The sequence below is a fragment of the Stegostoma tigrinum genome, chromosome 3 (genome assembly GCF_030684315.1).
Source record: "Stegostoma tigrinum isolate sSteTig4 chromosome 3, sSteTig4.hap1, whole genome shotgun sequence".
Lineage (NCBI taxonomy): Eukaryota > Metazoa > Chordata > Chondrichthyes > Orectolobiformes > Stegostomatidae > Stegostoma > Stegostoma tigrinum.
The window spans coordinates 15,100,368-15,116,091 of record NC_081356.1 but is presented as its reverse complement, the minus strand read 5'-3'; the positions used below and the strand labels follow the sequence as shown (position 1 = coordinate 15,116,091).

The 15,724-nt window shown below is 43.7% G+C and overlaps 1 protein-coding gene across 10 annotated transcripts in view; it reads left to right on the top strand.

The window, feature by feature from the left end:
- The window catches only part of LOC125451058 (CXXC-type zinc finger protein 4-like), a 189,635-nt gene that overhangs the window by 57,157 nt on the left and 116,754 nt on the right, over window positions 1-15,724 (top strand). For 3 of the 10 annotated variants that reach the window (XR_009443522.1, XR_009443519.1, XM_059643464.1), the window contains one exon: window positions 4,130-6,700. The exons of 6 other annotated variants lie outside the window; for them this stretch is intronic. Coding sequence is in view for 1 of the 4 variants with exons in the window: in XM_059643464.1 (XP_059499447.1) it covers window positions 4,130-4,177 (48 nt within the window). In the remaining 3 variants the exon portion in view is untranslated. Of the gene's footprint in view, window positions 1-4,129; window positions 6,701-7,102; window positions 7,190-15,724 lie in introns of those variants that run through there. One more of the 10 variants, XR_009443517.1, reaches the window with a different exon arrangement.

The following is a 15,724-nucleotide window of genomic DNA, read 5'->3' as shown; positions in this document are numbered from 1 at the left end:
GGGGTGTCGGGTCTGGCATGGACAAATTGGACTGAAGGGAGGCCAAGCAGCATCTCAGGAGCACAATTGTGCTCCTGAGATGCTGCTTGGCCTGCTCTGTTCATCCAGCCTCACATTTTGTTATCTTGGAATTCTCCAGCATCTGCAGTCCCCATTATCTCTTGGACTGAAGGGTCTGTTTCTGGTCTGTACAATGCCTGGAGGATCAGCATTCACTTTATGTATTCCTTCCCATTTAAGACCTCCAAAGAAATCTTTGATTCCTGTATTTTACGCTTCTACCTAGCTTTCCTTCCTGCTCTAACTTATTTGTCCTGAGTAACCTTTTAGTCATTCTTTGCCATTCGTTATATTCTGACCAGTCATCTCACCTGCCAAGCATTTTTGTGCAATTATATGTTTATTTTAATAACTTTAATGCAGTCCTAGACTTCCTTAGTTAACCACAAATTGTGGGTCACCGCCTTGGATTTTTTTTTAATAGCACGAATATACTTCTGAATATTCTGAAACATCCCTATAAATGTTTGTCATTATTTCTCTACTGATCTGCCCCCTAGCCTAATATATCAGCTCAGTTGAACTAGCTCAGTTTTTCTACCCATACAGATGCCCTATTTCAAATGTAAAACACCAGTCTTGTCACTCCTATCCCTTTCAAATTGGATGTAAAATTCAATAAAATTATGATCGCTGCTACTTAAAGGTGCATTTATTCTTTGGTCATTATCCAATACCAGCTGCTTTCTGATCAGTTCCAGAATGTGCTGTTTTTTAAAAAAACATTACATGATATCCTCATCAAGGCTACTGTTACCAATCGGATATATTTGGTTCATGGATGGATTAAAATCAACCATAATTATTGTCATTCCATTATCAAAAGCACGAGCAATGCTACTGAAGACTCATGCTCCAGAAGTGGCCTTACCAATAGCCAAGTTGCTCCAGAATAGCTGTAACACTGACATTTACTTGTCAGTGTGGAAAATTGCCCAGATATGTGTTGTACATAAAAAAGCAGGACAAAAATAGGCCAATGGGGAGAGATAGTAGCCTAGTGGTATTATTGCTAACTATTAATCCAGAAGGTTATGTAATGTTCTGGGAACTGTGGTTTGAATCGCAGTTGGTGGAAAATTCAATTTTAAAAAATCTGTATTTAAGAATTTACTGATGTCAAATTGTCACTCATTGTCAGTAAAACCCATCTAGCTCAGTAACATGCTTCAGGGATGGAAATTTGCCCTCCTCACCTGGTCTGTCCTACATGTGACTTCATACCCACAGACATGTAGTTGACTCTCACCTGCCCTCTGAAATGGTCCAACAAGCCGCTCAGTTTTATCAGTTGCATCTAGGGATAGGCAATAAGTACTGGCCAGCCAGCAACGTGGTTGTATGAAAAAAAATCATCCTGTATTGTAGTTGCTGTTCAGAGACATATAGATCACACTGACTAGTGATGTTTTTGTAAATACACTCATGGGATGTGGTGTCCTTGGCTAAGTTTGCATTTGTTGCCCTTGAGAAGGTTGTGGTGAGCAGCCTTCTTGACCTGCTGCAATCCGTGTATTGCCGATAGACCCACAATGCCCTTAAGAAGGGAGTTCCAGGATTTTTACCCAATGACACTAAAGGAGCAGCAATATATTTGCAAGTCCGTGTGGTGTGTGGCTTGGAGGGGAACACAGGGGGTGGTCTTCCCCTGTATCCCCTGGTCAGATGCACCTGCAGCTGGCAGATTAGTAAGGATGAGGTCAAGTATGTTTGTCCCTCTTGGTGATTCCCTCACCAACTGCTGCAGACCCAGTCTAGCAGCTATGTCCTTTAAGACCCAACAAGCTCAATCAGTAGTACTGCTGCTGAGCCACCCTTGGTGGTGGACATTGAAATCCCCCACCCAGAGTACATTTTGTGCCCTCGCCACCCTCAATGCTTCCTCCAAGTGTTGTTCAATAGGGAGAAGCATTGAGTCATCAGCCGAGGGAGGACAGTACATGGTAATCAATAGGAGGTTTGCTTGGCCATGTTTATCCAAAAGCCATGAGGCTTCGTGAGGTCTGAAGTCAATGGTAAAGGCTCCAATGGCAATTCCCTCCCGACTGTATACAACCGTGCTGACACCTCTGCTGGGACTGTCCTGCTGGTGGGACAGGGATGGTGATGGTGATGGTAGAGTTGAGGACATTGTCTGTAACATATGATCCGATGAATATGACTGTGTCAGGAAGTTGCTTGATTAGTCTGTTAGACAGCTCTTCAATATTTTGGCACTCACTGCCAGATGTTAATACTAAGGACTTTGTAGGGTTAACAGGGCTGTTTTTGCTGTTGCTGTTTCCAGTGCCAGGGTTGACACCAGGTGGCCTATCTTCGTTCTCTTTTGCCTTTCTCTAGTGGTTGCTGCAACTTTCCATCCCTAATTGCCAGAGGGTAGTTCAGAGTCAACCACATCAGCGTGGGTCTGGAGTCATGTGTAGGCCAGACCAGGTAGGGATGGCAGTTTCCTTTCCTAAGGGGCACCATCAATTAGATGAGTTTTTCCAACAATTGACAATGATGATCATTAGACTCTTAATTCTAGACTTTTATTGAATTCAGGTTCTACCATCTGCCATGATGGGATTCAAACCCAAGTCCTCGAAACAGTGGGTTGGTAGTATAGTAATAAGACCATTAGGTTATTGCCTCTCTTGATTGAGCCAAATGTCCTGTTTCTGCCTTTTTATTCTGTGAATCACTAAAAATTGACACAGACCAGTTAATCCCACATTGAGTAATGAACTAAAATGATTCGAGTATGTCGGGGTGGTAGTGGCATTGGCACAGCTGTAATGTCAGCAAGTGGTCCTGAGTCTCGTGGCCTGGGTATGGATTTGAATCCCACAATAGATAAAAGTGAAATTTGAGTTCAATAAACAAAAAATCCGGCATTACAAGCTACTCTAATGGCAATTGTGTAGGACTTGTCATGACCCATCTTTCACTAGTATCCTTCAGGGAAGGAAATTTGCCTGTGTCTGGCCTATGTGACTCCAGACCTCTAGCAACGTGATTGACTTTAATTGCCCCTGAAGTGTCCTAGCTATGCTACCCACTTCAATTAGTGATGGGGAATAAATACAAGCCCATGAAGGAATTAAAAGTTGTTAATCATTCTATTAAATATTAAACCCAGCGCGTCAGCTGTTTCTCCCTGTCGGGGATCATTTTTATTTTATCATCCAATGAGTTTTACAATCACACAAGTCCCATATCCCAAGGGCAATAGAATGTAACCACTCTGTGTGTGGACCCAGAGTCACTGGTGACCAGACTGGATAGAGTTGCAGGTTCTCTATTTGAAATAGCATGAGTGAACTCTGTTTATTTTTACAAAAGCCCAGCACGCTTTCAGCGTCATCTTCGGCTGTTAGCCCAGATGTGTTAATTTACTTTCAAAAATTGCCTTGATGGATTTTGAACTCCCTGCCTCAGTGTTGTTCTAACTCTGTCATTAAACCATGAAGTTAATACCAGCCTGTTGTCTGTGTGCCTTTCATCAGAATCATTTGAGTACATATATAACGTTAACCTGACTTCACACTCGCTGACTGATCAGTGCCTTTTACTTAGCGCTTGAGCATTGAAATGAACTTTCGACTCAGCGGTTGGCGGAGAAGTTGCAGGGTTTGTGGCACGCTGTGCATTTTCAGCAAGTGGATGCTGAAACTGTGGCTTGGAATTCTGGTTTGACATCCAGTGCATTCCCTTGCACGCGGCCATGGGTTTGGTCAATCCTCCTTGACTTGCTTTGAATCTGAGTTCTGAGGAAGGATCACTCGACCCGAAACATTAACTATGTTTTCTCTCCACGGATGCTGCCAAACCCGCTGAGCTTTTCCAGCAATTCCTGTTTTTGCCTCCTCCACTTGTTTTGGTTGGGATTCTTGGAACCTTTAAAATCCTCCTCGTGGTGCAGGAGAGATTGGCATGATTGTTTCTGTAATATTGGCGACAGTGATGTTTACAATGTGGCCTGTCAGTTTGTGGATCTTCCAATTTCCTGACTGTTCATTAAGAGAAAGGTTTTATTTTCAATATCTCATGATTAATCTAACATTTTTTAATCCTTTCTCTTTTGTAGAGGGTAATCGTCCCTGGTGGAGGGGAAGCTTTCAGGTGGTTCTTCTGAGAGTAACTGAGGAACTCTTCACAGCCTCATGAAACACAATTTGCCTCACGAGTTGAAAACCGGTTCTGCATGTGTCCCTGATGCAAGACACAAGTTTATGCCAATGGTTCCTATATGTTATTCTAGTGGACATGGTAGTTTTTAAGCATCTTTGGTTTTATGTGAAAACTACGTGCTGGTATTATTAGGGATGAACTGTACAAAAATGCAACTTGTATTGTGTGATGGAGAGAACTGGACAATCATTATAACATGTTACACATTTGTGGCCAGTGCTCATTTTAAAAAGAAACTTGTTTTTAAAGATGGGGATTTAGCAATAATCTGCAGTGCAGTTGTATAGGTGATGAGCATGATTTGTTAGCTAGTGAAGGATATAATTGTTTTGCTATGAGTGAATTCTGTTTCTTCTGGGTTTCTGCAGTGTTTGCATTTCTTAGCATGTTCCCAGTTGTTGTTCGGCCAATCTATTATCAGCTCCTTCTTCATACTAACTGATTGAGGAATCTAACAATGGTGTTATAATGTTATTTGAATTTCAAAGATTATGGACTTATTCATTAATACATGAATAGTAAAGGCTGTTCTATTGAGTATAGTAAGATCCACAGTCAGGTTAATAGAAGAGGCTGCTGATTGTAAAGAAATCCCCTGATCTCAAAGCATTTGACTAAGTCGTTTGTTTAAGAAGTCACATTTTGGTGATCTTAAGGGCCAAATAGGCTTTGTAGAATTTGCCGTTTTAAGTTCTTTGACGTAATCAGAAATTAGCAACTGATCTCATAGGCGTTTCGCCAACTTTAGGTACATTTAAGTTATCATTGGACAAGCATATGGACGTACATGGAGTAGTGTAGGTTAGATGGGCTTCAGATCGGTATGACAGGTCGACACAACATCGAGGGCTGAAGGGCCTGTACTGTGCTGTAATGTTCTATGTTCATTCAGGGACCAATGTCAGCAAAATGGGAAGAAAATGTGCGTCACCGGTTACCAGGGCCACTTCCATCGTGCAAATGATAGTACTGTAAATAAGACAGAATGTTCCTCTCTTTACGATGAGAGCATTGTTATGGTTGTTTAATCTCTCAGCTCCATGCCAGATTATTGATGCAAAAAGGGATAAGGGGAGTCTGATGGGTTACCGTCTTCACTTCTCAACTCGGAAATCGAGGATTCTGGCCCAGCTTCAAAGACTAGAATGAAACCTTTTCTCTCGCACTGTCAACAACGAGCAGTTGGTACGCAATATGTTTGAGCAGCTTCTACATGTTCACTTCTGAGACAAGTGAAACATTACCCATAAATGGACACTTCAGAAAGAATTTCACACTGATGAGGTTGGAGGAAGGATGAACAATTTTCAGCAAATTTATTTGAAGGTGGCTCAGTGGTTAATGCTGCTGTCACACAGCACCAGGTACCTGGGCTCGATTCCACCCTCGGGTGACTGTGTGTGAAATTTGCACAATCTCCCTGTCTCTGCAAGGGTTTCCTCCAGGTGCTCCAGTTTCCTCCCCCGGTCAGAGGATGTGCAGGATATGTGGATTGGGCAAGCTAAATTGCCCCTAGCATCCAGGGATGTGCTGAATAGGTGGATTAGCCTTGGGAATTGCAGGGTTACAGGGATTGGGTAGAGGCCTGGGTGGGATGCTCTTAAGAGGGTTGGTGTGGACTCAGTGGGCCGAGTGACCTGGTTCCATGCTGTAGGAATTCTGTAATTCAAGCCTGCTGTTCTGATTTTGGCTTTTTGGTGCTCTTGTGACATTGAGTCAAGGAATGTTCAGACTGCTATTGGTTCTGGTACAGCTCCCTCGGGAAGCTCTAGGTTTGATAATTCAGGTGACAAGTTATCACTCATCCCTCACTTTTAATAAGTACTTGAAATATTCACCGTGCTCAAAGAAAACAACTGATTTGCCCGCAGCTTGCCTTGAATAAGGGGATTATTTTGAGGTTAAGCAAAATCAAAATTACCTTCACAGTTTTGTTCATGCAGCCTGTTTGATTTAAAACAAAAGTTTTGTTCAGATAAATTCAAGTTTTTATTCATTCAGCCAGATGCTTACAAACAGTTGGGAGCTGAGGTTTCAGTTCAGAAGGTGAAATGAAGCTGTAAATCTGAACTGAAATGATTGGTACAGGAGGGTCGACATCGTGAAATATTGCATCTCGAATGGGCGCTTTGTAAATAATGCTGCTCTGTGTATTTTAGCTTTTCCTGCCTTTATTTGTTCAGTCTTTTTATGTCCCAGCCCCTGGGTACCGTTGCAATACCGGCCCGCAGATGCATGTTTGCTGCCGGAGCTGCATGCTACGTTGGTACTTCCCAATTTTATTTTCCCCTTTGACAATGTTATAATTGAAATCAATTGTTGCTAAATGTGGATTTGTATCCTGTCAGTGGCCCATCCAGGCTGCATCCAGATATCTGTGTGGTATTGTTTTATCAATCTAAAACTATTTTTGTAACTGATTTTGTGAGTAGTTTAACATGCACCTGAATAAAGTGTGTTATTATGATCAGCTCAAAATATTCAATCCATTTTAATCTCTCTTTTCTTGATGCTAACTAGTTAAGAAAGTATTTCCATTTACATAGCACCTTATTGTAAATCTCAGGACGTTCCTTCCCAGCAAATGCAGCATTTTTGAAGTTTGGTGACAAGTGTAATGTGGGGAAATATAGCAGCGGATTTCGCACGGAAGATTTCACAACTTTCCATGTGGTAATAATCTGACTGGACACCTGGGATGATCTCCCTTGATCCTCTTTGAACTGTGCTGTGAAAACTTTTATGTTCGATTGAGAGCTTTAATGTCACAGTTGGGAGTTTGTCCCCGTGACCTTCGGACCCTGACACAACAATGAAGGTCATCAATGTGCAACTTGTGAATGGATATGTTTTTTTTATTCATTCACAGAACATCAGCATTCATTGCCCATCCCAGGGAACTGTTAATAATCAAGCACATTGCTGTGGGCCTGGAGTCACACGTAGGCCAGACTAGGTAAGGATGGCAGTTTCCTTTGGCTAAGGACATTAGTGAATCTCATGGTTTTCCCCAACAATCAGCAATAGGTTTACAGTCATCATTTAGACTCTTAATTCCAGGCTGTTTTCCTCATTGAATTCAAATTCCACCATCTGCCATGGTGGGATTTGAACCTGGGTGCCCATAATATTAGAGATAATGGGAACTGCAGATGCTGGAGATTCCAAGATAATAAAATGTGAGGCTGGATGAACACAGCAGGCCAAGCAGCATCTCAGGAGCACAAAAGCTGACGTTTCGGGCCTAGACCCTTCATCAGAGAGGCCCATAATATTACCCTGGATTTCTGGATTAACAGTCCATCAATAATATAGCTCGGCCATTGCCTTCCCCTATATTGATATTGTGGTAATAGGATGAGGATGGAGGTTGAATTATGAGGCTTATGCGTTTATGCATGGGAAGGGAGGGCAATTGTACAGTCACAAGAAGGTGGAAATTCTTGGTAAAAGTAATCCAAAGTACTATGCTGTTAGGGCATTCATTCTACACTCATTCCACCTTCTGCTGGTAGTACTGCACATGCAGAGTATAACATTAATATTCCATGCTGTGTCCAGAGCCCCATATACTCAGCACTGTACATAAATGTACCATATACCCACTGGACCATTAAAACATTTTTTGCACACTACCCTGTGCAGCCACTGGGCAGTATACCTGCAATACTGTACAGCTTCTGTGCTCGCAGTGCTGCGTTGTGTGTTCCCTATGCGATATCCATCCTATACACCCACTCAACTGTACATCCTCTACACTATACATTCACTGCACTGTAGTGGACGGCTTGCACCCCAGGAGGGAAGTCAGCTGGAAGCTGATTTGTGTCAAAAAAAAGCCTGCCTGTCAACCACAACATGCCAGATGTGGGCTAGATGCTTAAAAGTGGGATTTCCAGCCGCCAGCGGGCCAATCTGATTGACCATCACCCCTGCCAGCACCAGAACTGAATAGTGTACACTGCCCAGGCTGCAGGAAAGACCCTGAAGGAGAACATGGCTGTGCCAAGAGGGTAAACCCTGGGGTTTTAGTGTGAGGAAGATGCAACAGTGTGGAGCGCGTGTACAGTGGGTACAGCCCGCTTCTCTCAAGCAAGCAGTGCTAACTAGAAGGGAGAGATGACAAAGGCATGTCCTTGATGCATGCAGAGCACCTTTGAATCATAGAATCCCAACAGTGTGGAAGCAGGCCATTCAGACCATCAAGTCCACACTAATCCTCTGAAGAATATCTCACCCAGGTCCAACCTCCTACCTTATCCCTGTAACCCTGCATTTCCCATGGCTAATCCACCTAGCCTGCACATCCCTGGACAGTATAGAGAATTTAGCATGGCCAATCCACCCAACCCACACATCTCTGGACTGTGGGTGGAAACCAGAACACCCAGAGGAAACTCACAGATGCAGGGAGAATGTGCAATCTCCACACACAGTCATCCAAGGGTGGAACTGAACCCAGGTCCCTGACACTGTGAGGCAGCAGTGCTAACCACTGAGCCATCGTGCTGCCGAAAGATTCTAGCTTCTCATGTAGGCCTCTTTAAAATGACCTGCCCACTCCACCCAATTGCCTGCACCAACTGTAATTTGGTGCAGTCAGGGTCCTATTCAGATTAATCGTTTCGTCAACAAGCCTAAATATCCTGAATTATTAATTTAAATATGGCAGACAGGTTAATTAAGTTTTCTGGTTGGCTGGTTTGTAATGCAGAGTGATGTCAGCAGTGTAGCTTCAATTCCTGTACTGGCTAAGCTCTCCTTCACAACCTCTCCCCTCATCTGAGGCCTGGTGACTAAACCACTGCCAATTATCTCTTTCTCCAATGAGAGATCAGCCCTGTGCTCCTCTGAGACTATGATAACTTTAGCTTTACTGAACTATACTTTTATCCATGTGGCTAGAACAGCATCATTTTCCTAGGTCCACCTCAAGCCGCACCCCCATTTCCTACCTACTAACCTCATCTGCCCCCTTGACCAGTCCGTCCTCCCTGGACTAACCTATCTCCTCCCTACCTCCCCACCTACACTCACCTCTACTGGCTCCATCCCCGCCTCTTTGACTTGCCTGTCTCCTCCCCACCTATCTGCTCCTCTATTCATCTCCAATCCGCCTCCCCCTCTCTCCCAATTTATTTCAGAACCCCCTTCTCCTCCCCCATTTCTGAAGAAGGGTCTCGGCCCGAAATGCCAGCCTTCCTGCTCCTATGATGCTGCTTGGCCTGCCGTGTTCATCCAGTTCTACACCTTGTTATCTCATGGGCTGCTTGTTATCTGTATCTCAGAATAAACTCCAAACTCTCTTGAACTAATTTCTTTTGTCTGCCTTATTAGTTTAGTCTCAATGTTTCTGGTCATTACTAAAGCGTTGTGATCATGAGGACTTGTAGTGTTAGTTTTCTTCCTAGATTCTGCTTTGGTATTTGTTGTAATCTGTTCAGACCAAGATCTTTGCTTGCACTGTTCCATCCGTCATAAGTGCTACTACAAGAACTTCCTCTCGTGCTCTTGGAGGCTCTTCCTCTGCTTGTTGGATTGTTTTCTGCACCAAAAGTCATTTTCATACCCAGTATCAATACCCACAGTCCATTCATTCCATTGTTTCACTCCGTTTTACTGCGTCCATGGGCTTTGCCTCTTACTCATGTTCCCAAACCTTCGATAAATATTTAAGCTTGCCAGAAGCTTTTCCTGCATGTTCTACCATTGCCACATCCCTTGCTCGCTCGAACTTTCTGCACATCAGCTGAGTACTCACTCTGGGCAATATGGTATTGTTTCCACTATCTGGCCCTTGAACTGTTCTTTTCTCAGGATTTGCATCACATAACACATGAATGTTTGAGGTTTAAGGGGCCTTGATTACTTATTATTTATTTTACAATGTATGTTAAGGACTCGGATGAGGAGAGTTAATGTACTATAGCCAAATTTGTGAATGATAAAAAATACACGGGGAGGATGACACGAAGTGTCTGCTCAGGGATATAGACAGGTTAAGCGAATGGACCAAAAACTATGCACGTGGAATGTAACATTGTAAAATGAGAGGTTGTACAGAAAGAATAGAGGAGCTGAATATTATTTAAATGGAGAAACACTATGGAAAGCTTCAGCATGGAGAGATGTGGGTGTCTTTGTATATAAATCATTAAAATTTAGCATACAAGTCCAGCAGATAATGAGACCATAAGAACATAAGAGCAGTTTAGGTCTATACTGTCTGAGATTTGGAAGAATGAGAGGGACAGTAATTAAGGTGTATGAGACGCTGAAGGGAATTGACAAAGTAGACATTGAGACAATACTTCTTCATGTGGGGCAATCTTGAATGAAAGGTCGTAGCTTTATGGTAAGGTGTAGCAGATTTAAAACAGAGATGTGGAAAAATTACATCTCTCAAAGGGTCATGAATCTCTTGAGCTCACTGCCCCAGAGTGTCATGGATGTCGTGAATAAATTGAAGGAGGAGGTGGATTTTGAATGAGTTATGTGTTGAAGGGTTATGGAGATCAAGCAGGAAAATGGAATTGAAGCTGAGATAGGATTGTATGTAACAGCAGCACAGGCTTGAGGGGCGAATTGCCATCCTCTGATCCTAGTTCATATCTTCTTATCAAGGAAAGCTAAACTGGCAGTGGAGGCGATCCAGAGAAGGATCATTAGGCTGATCCTGGGCATGGGGTGGGTGGTGGGGGAAGAGCCTTATGAGAATATATTGAGTCGTTTGTGTCTGGACTCATTGGAATTTAGAAGATTGAGGGGCAACCTTATTAAAACGTATAAGATTCTTATGGGAACATGACAAGATGTTTGCCAAAAGGATGTTTCCCCTTGTGGACAGTCTAGGATCAGAAGGCAAAATCACAGAATTAGGAGTTTTTTTAAAGCCAGAGATGAGGGGGACTTTCTTTCTCCAAACGATAGTGAATCTGTGGAATTCTTTACCACAGGGGTCTGTCGCTGGGTCGCTAAGTACATTTAAAGCTGAGATATAGCCTGTTAATCTGTAAGGGAATCAAGGATAATGGGGAAAGGGCAGGGAAGTAGACATGAGGATTATCACAGCAGTTATGATCTCATTGATAGGCAGAGGTTATTTGATGGATGGAATGGCCTGTTTCTACTCCTCTGTTTTATGGTCTATCAGCTGCTGAGCGTTTGAGGCTTTTTAATTAATTCCAATTAATTGTGAAGAATAAACCTTAGCAGTTTGATTACCATAACCGATGACTACAGACTTACAATTCGAACCTGTTGCCTCTCCAGATCCTAGCTATTCCTTATGGTCCCGTCATTTATAAGACACAATTGGATAATATCCTGTCTTTCTCTGAGGCGTTATATGGTACCTAAGAACTCTCTGGGACTTCAGGCTTGATGAAAACACATCTCCCTGTGTGTAAAATGTTCAATATTCAGATAAAACTGAACTAATTGTAACACCTTCCAGAACAGGAGCTCTATCACATAGCACAGAAGATAATTTGGGATATTGTTGATAGGGCTTAAATCCTGCTACAATTCCTTACACAATCTTCCCACAATGGTATAGTTGTCAACTTGCATTCTGGTCAATTAGCTAAAGTTCGATACAACATTTCATCAATCACTGCATTGAATACTTTCTCAAAGTTCAGTGTTGAAAGAACTTGCAGATGTGGTTTGCATTTCCAGAATGTTCATATTTTTACAAATGAACTCAGCATTGGCAAATTCATATCCATTATCAATCAGAAGCTTTGTTAGTGTGTTAAGACCAATTTCTATTCAAGAAGTAAGATTGCAAAATTAGTTAAAAGAAAACTAAAGTCTTTATCTGAATGCACAAATGCTTTCACTACAAAACAGATGAATTGAGGGCACAAATAGTAATGATTTGACCTGAGAGCCAGTACAGGAACATGCTGCAGAATGACATGGATTGACACTTGAATATTGAAAGGTGCATGATATTTAGAAATGGCAGGAAGCTAGAGAAGGAATGTCTCTTTTAATTAACATCATGAGCACAATATAGAGAGATGACAGGGAGGTAACGAGGATATACTAATAATTTATGTGAAAATGAGAAATGATAAGGGCAACTAGTCATTAATGCTCCCCTGGAATATAAAGGAAGAAATTGTGGGAACTTTTGTGAAAGGTATGGCAATGATCATGGGTGATTACAGTCTGCATATAGATTGGAAAAGTCAGTTGGGCAAAGGTAGCCCTAATGGGTGGTTCAGAACAGTACATTCTAGAGTGAGCCAGGAAGCAAGCTATTCTAGACCCGTGTGTTGAGCTGTGTTGTGTAACAACATAGGAGTAATTAATAACCTCATGGTGAAAGCACTCCTAGGTAGCCATAATCATAATGATTAAATTTTACATTTAACTTGAGGGAGATAAGAGAGGGTCAAATCTTTTTTTTAAACTTAAATAAGGGCAGGTATGAGTGACCGGAAACTGGAGCTTGTTGAAATGAACTAGCAAATTAGGTGAAGGAATGTGACTGACATTTAAGGGGACACTTCAGAATATACTGAATATTTACATTCTAATAAGAAAGAAGAATTTGAAGAGGTGAAGAGATTTCTGATGAACTAGAAAGGTTAAAGCTAAAAGTTAAAGTCAAAATCAAAGGAAAAGCTCATCATTGTGCACAGCTGGGTGGCCAGGTCAGAAGATTGGACCAAATATAAAAAATGGCTAAGGATGACTGAAAGATTAATAAGGAGGGGAAAACTAGGATATGGGAAAGAAAACTCATGTCACAACTCACAGGAAATGTGCTGGAAATCAAGCCGCCTCTTCTTAGAGTAATCACAAATGTAAAAAGATTTAAATGAGATATAACAGACTGACAAATCTAGATGAAAAGATTCCCGTGGTTCCCATGCTTAACAAGAAAACAGTGATGGATTGCAGACAGACTGATTGTAACTTATAGCAAAAAGCAGAAACATGAACCGCGGACCTGTAACGTTCTGTAATGTAACTCTACTCTTTTCAAGAAATTCTCACAAACATGCAAACAGGCACACATACAGAAAAGTCAAGTCTCAAATATTACGAGTGGGAAAGAAACAAAAGGAAGGCAGTTCTGGCACCAGTCCATCGATGAGATGTTTTCCACTAGTTTGCTTCTGGTTGAGTTTGACTGTTGAAGAGAACGCTCAGTTGTGAGCACACTAATTTTCAACTTTTCGTGTGCTGGTTGAATATTCGCCTTTCCAATGCCTCTAAAAGTGCTGTCTCCCCTTTTTACCTTTCCAGAAGAAAGAGTGTAGTTAGTATCTTGGAAAATTCTTTTACTGCTTCACTCCCAGAAGGAAGAAGTTATCTCCTCCAGAGGTTGGATGTTTATGTTATATTGTGCAATTAGAGAGGTATAGAGTTACACTGCTTGGAAACAGATCTGTTGATCCAACTTGTCCATGTTGACCAGACAACCAGACCTAAAACAATTTGCTTGTGTTTGACCCTTTCCCTCCTAAATCTTTCTTATCCATGTACCTGCCCAAATGTCTTTTAAATGTTGTAACTGTACCTGCATCTACTGTTTCCTCTGGCTGTTTATTCCACATACAAACCACCTTCTGTGTGAAAAAGCTGCCCCTCAGGTCCCTTGTACATCTTTCTCCTCTCACCTCGAACTTACACCTAGACAATAAAATGTGAGGCTGGATGAACACTGCAGGCCAAGCAGCATCTCAGGAGCACAAAAGCTGACGTTTCGGGGCTAGACCCTTCATCAGAGAGGGGGATGGGGAGAGGGTTCTGGAATAAATAGGGAGAGAGGGGGAGGCGGACCGAAGATGGAGAGAAAAGCAGATAGGTGGAGAGGAGAGTATAGGTGGGGAGGTAGTGAGGGGATAGGTCAGTCCAGGGAAGATGGACAGGTCAAGGAGGTGGGATGAGGTTAGTAGGTAGGAGATGGAGGTGCGGCTTGGGGTGGGAGGAAGGGATGGGTGAGAAGAAGAACAGGTTAGGGAGGCAGAGACAGGCTGGACTGGTTTTGGGATGCAGTGGGTGGAGGGGAAGAGCTGGGCTGGTTGTGTGGTGCGGTGGGGAGAGGGGACAAACTGGGCTGGTTTTGGGATGCGGTGGGGGAAGGGGAGATTTTGAAGCTGGTGAAGTCCACATTGATACCATTGGGCTGCAGGGTTCCCAAGCGGAATATGAGTTGCTGTTCCTGCAACCTTCGGGTGGCATCATTGTGGCACTGCAGGAAGCCCATGATGGACATGTCATCTAAAGAATGGGAGGGGGAGTGGAAATGGTTTGCGACTGGGAGGTGTTGTTGTTTATTGCGAACCGAGCGCAGGTGTTCTGCAAAGCGGTCCCCAAGCCTCCGCTTGGTTTCCACAATGTAGAGGAAGCCACACTGGGTACAATGGATGCAGTATACCACATTGGCAGATGTGCAGGTGAACCTCTGCTTAATATGGAAAGTCATCCTGGGGTCTGGGATAGGCATGAGGGAGGAGGTGTGGGGGCAAGTGCAGCATTTCCTGCGGTTGCAGGGGAAGGTGTCGGGTGTGGTGGGGTTGGAGGGCAGGATGGAGCGAACAAGGGAGTCACGGAGAGAGTGGTCTCTCCGGAAAGCAGACAGGGATGGGGATGGAAAAATGTCTTGGGTGGTGGGGTCGGATTGTAGATGGCGGAAGTGTCGGAGGATGATGCGTTGTATCCGGAGGTTGGTGGGGTGGTGTGTGAGAACGAGGGGGATCCTCTTTGGGCGGTTGTGGCGGGGGTGGGGTGTGAGGGATGTGTTGTGGGAAATGAAGGAGACGCGGTCAAGGGCGTTCTTGATCACTGTGGGGGGAAGTTGCGGTCCTTGAAGAATTTGGACATCTGGGATGTACGGGAGTTGAATGCCTCATCGTGGGAGCAGGTGCAGCGGTGGTGGAGGAATTGGGAACAGGGGATGGAATGTGTGCAGGAGGGTGGGTGGGAGGAGGTGTATTCTAGGTAGTTGTGGGAATTGGTGGGCTTGAAATGGACATCAGTTACAAGCTGGTTGCCTGAGATGGAGACTGAGAGGTCCAGGAAGGTGAGGGATGTGCTGGAGATGGCCCAGGTAAACTGAAGGTTGGGGTGGAAGGTGTTGGTGAAGTGGATGAACTGTTTGAGCTCCTCTGGGGAGCAAGAGGTGGCGCCGATACAGTCATCAATGTAACGGAGGAAGAGGTGGGGTTTGGGGCCTGTTTAGGTGCGGAAGAGGGACTGTTCCACGTAACCTACAAAGAGGCAGGCATAGCTGGGGCCCATGTGGATGCCCATGGCCAATCCCTTTGTCTGTAGGAAGTGGGAGGAATCGAAAGAGGAGTTGTTGAGGGTGAGGACGAGTTCGGCGAGGCGGATGAGGGTGTCGGTGGAGGGGGACTGGTCCGGCCTGTGGGACAGGAAGAAGCGGAGGGCCTTGAGGCCATCTGCATTCAGAATACAGGTGTACAGGGACTGGACGTCCAGGGTGAAAATGAGGTGTTGGAGGCCAGGG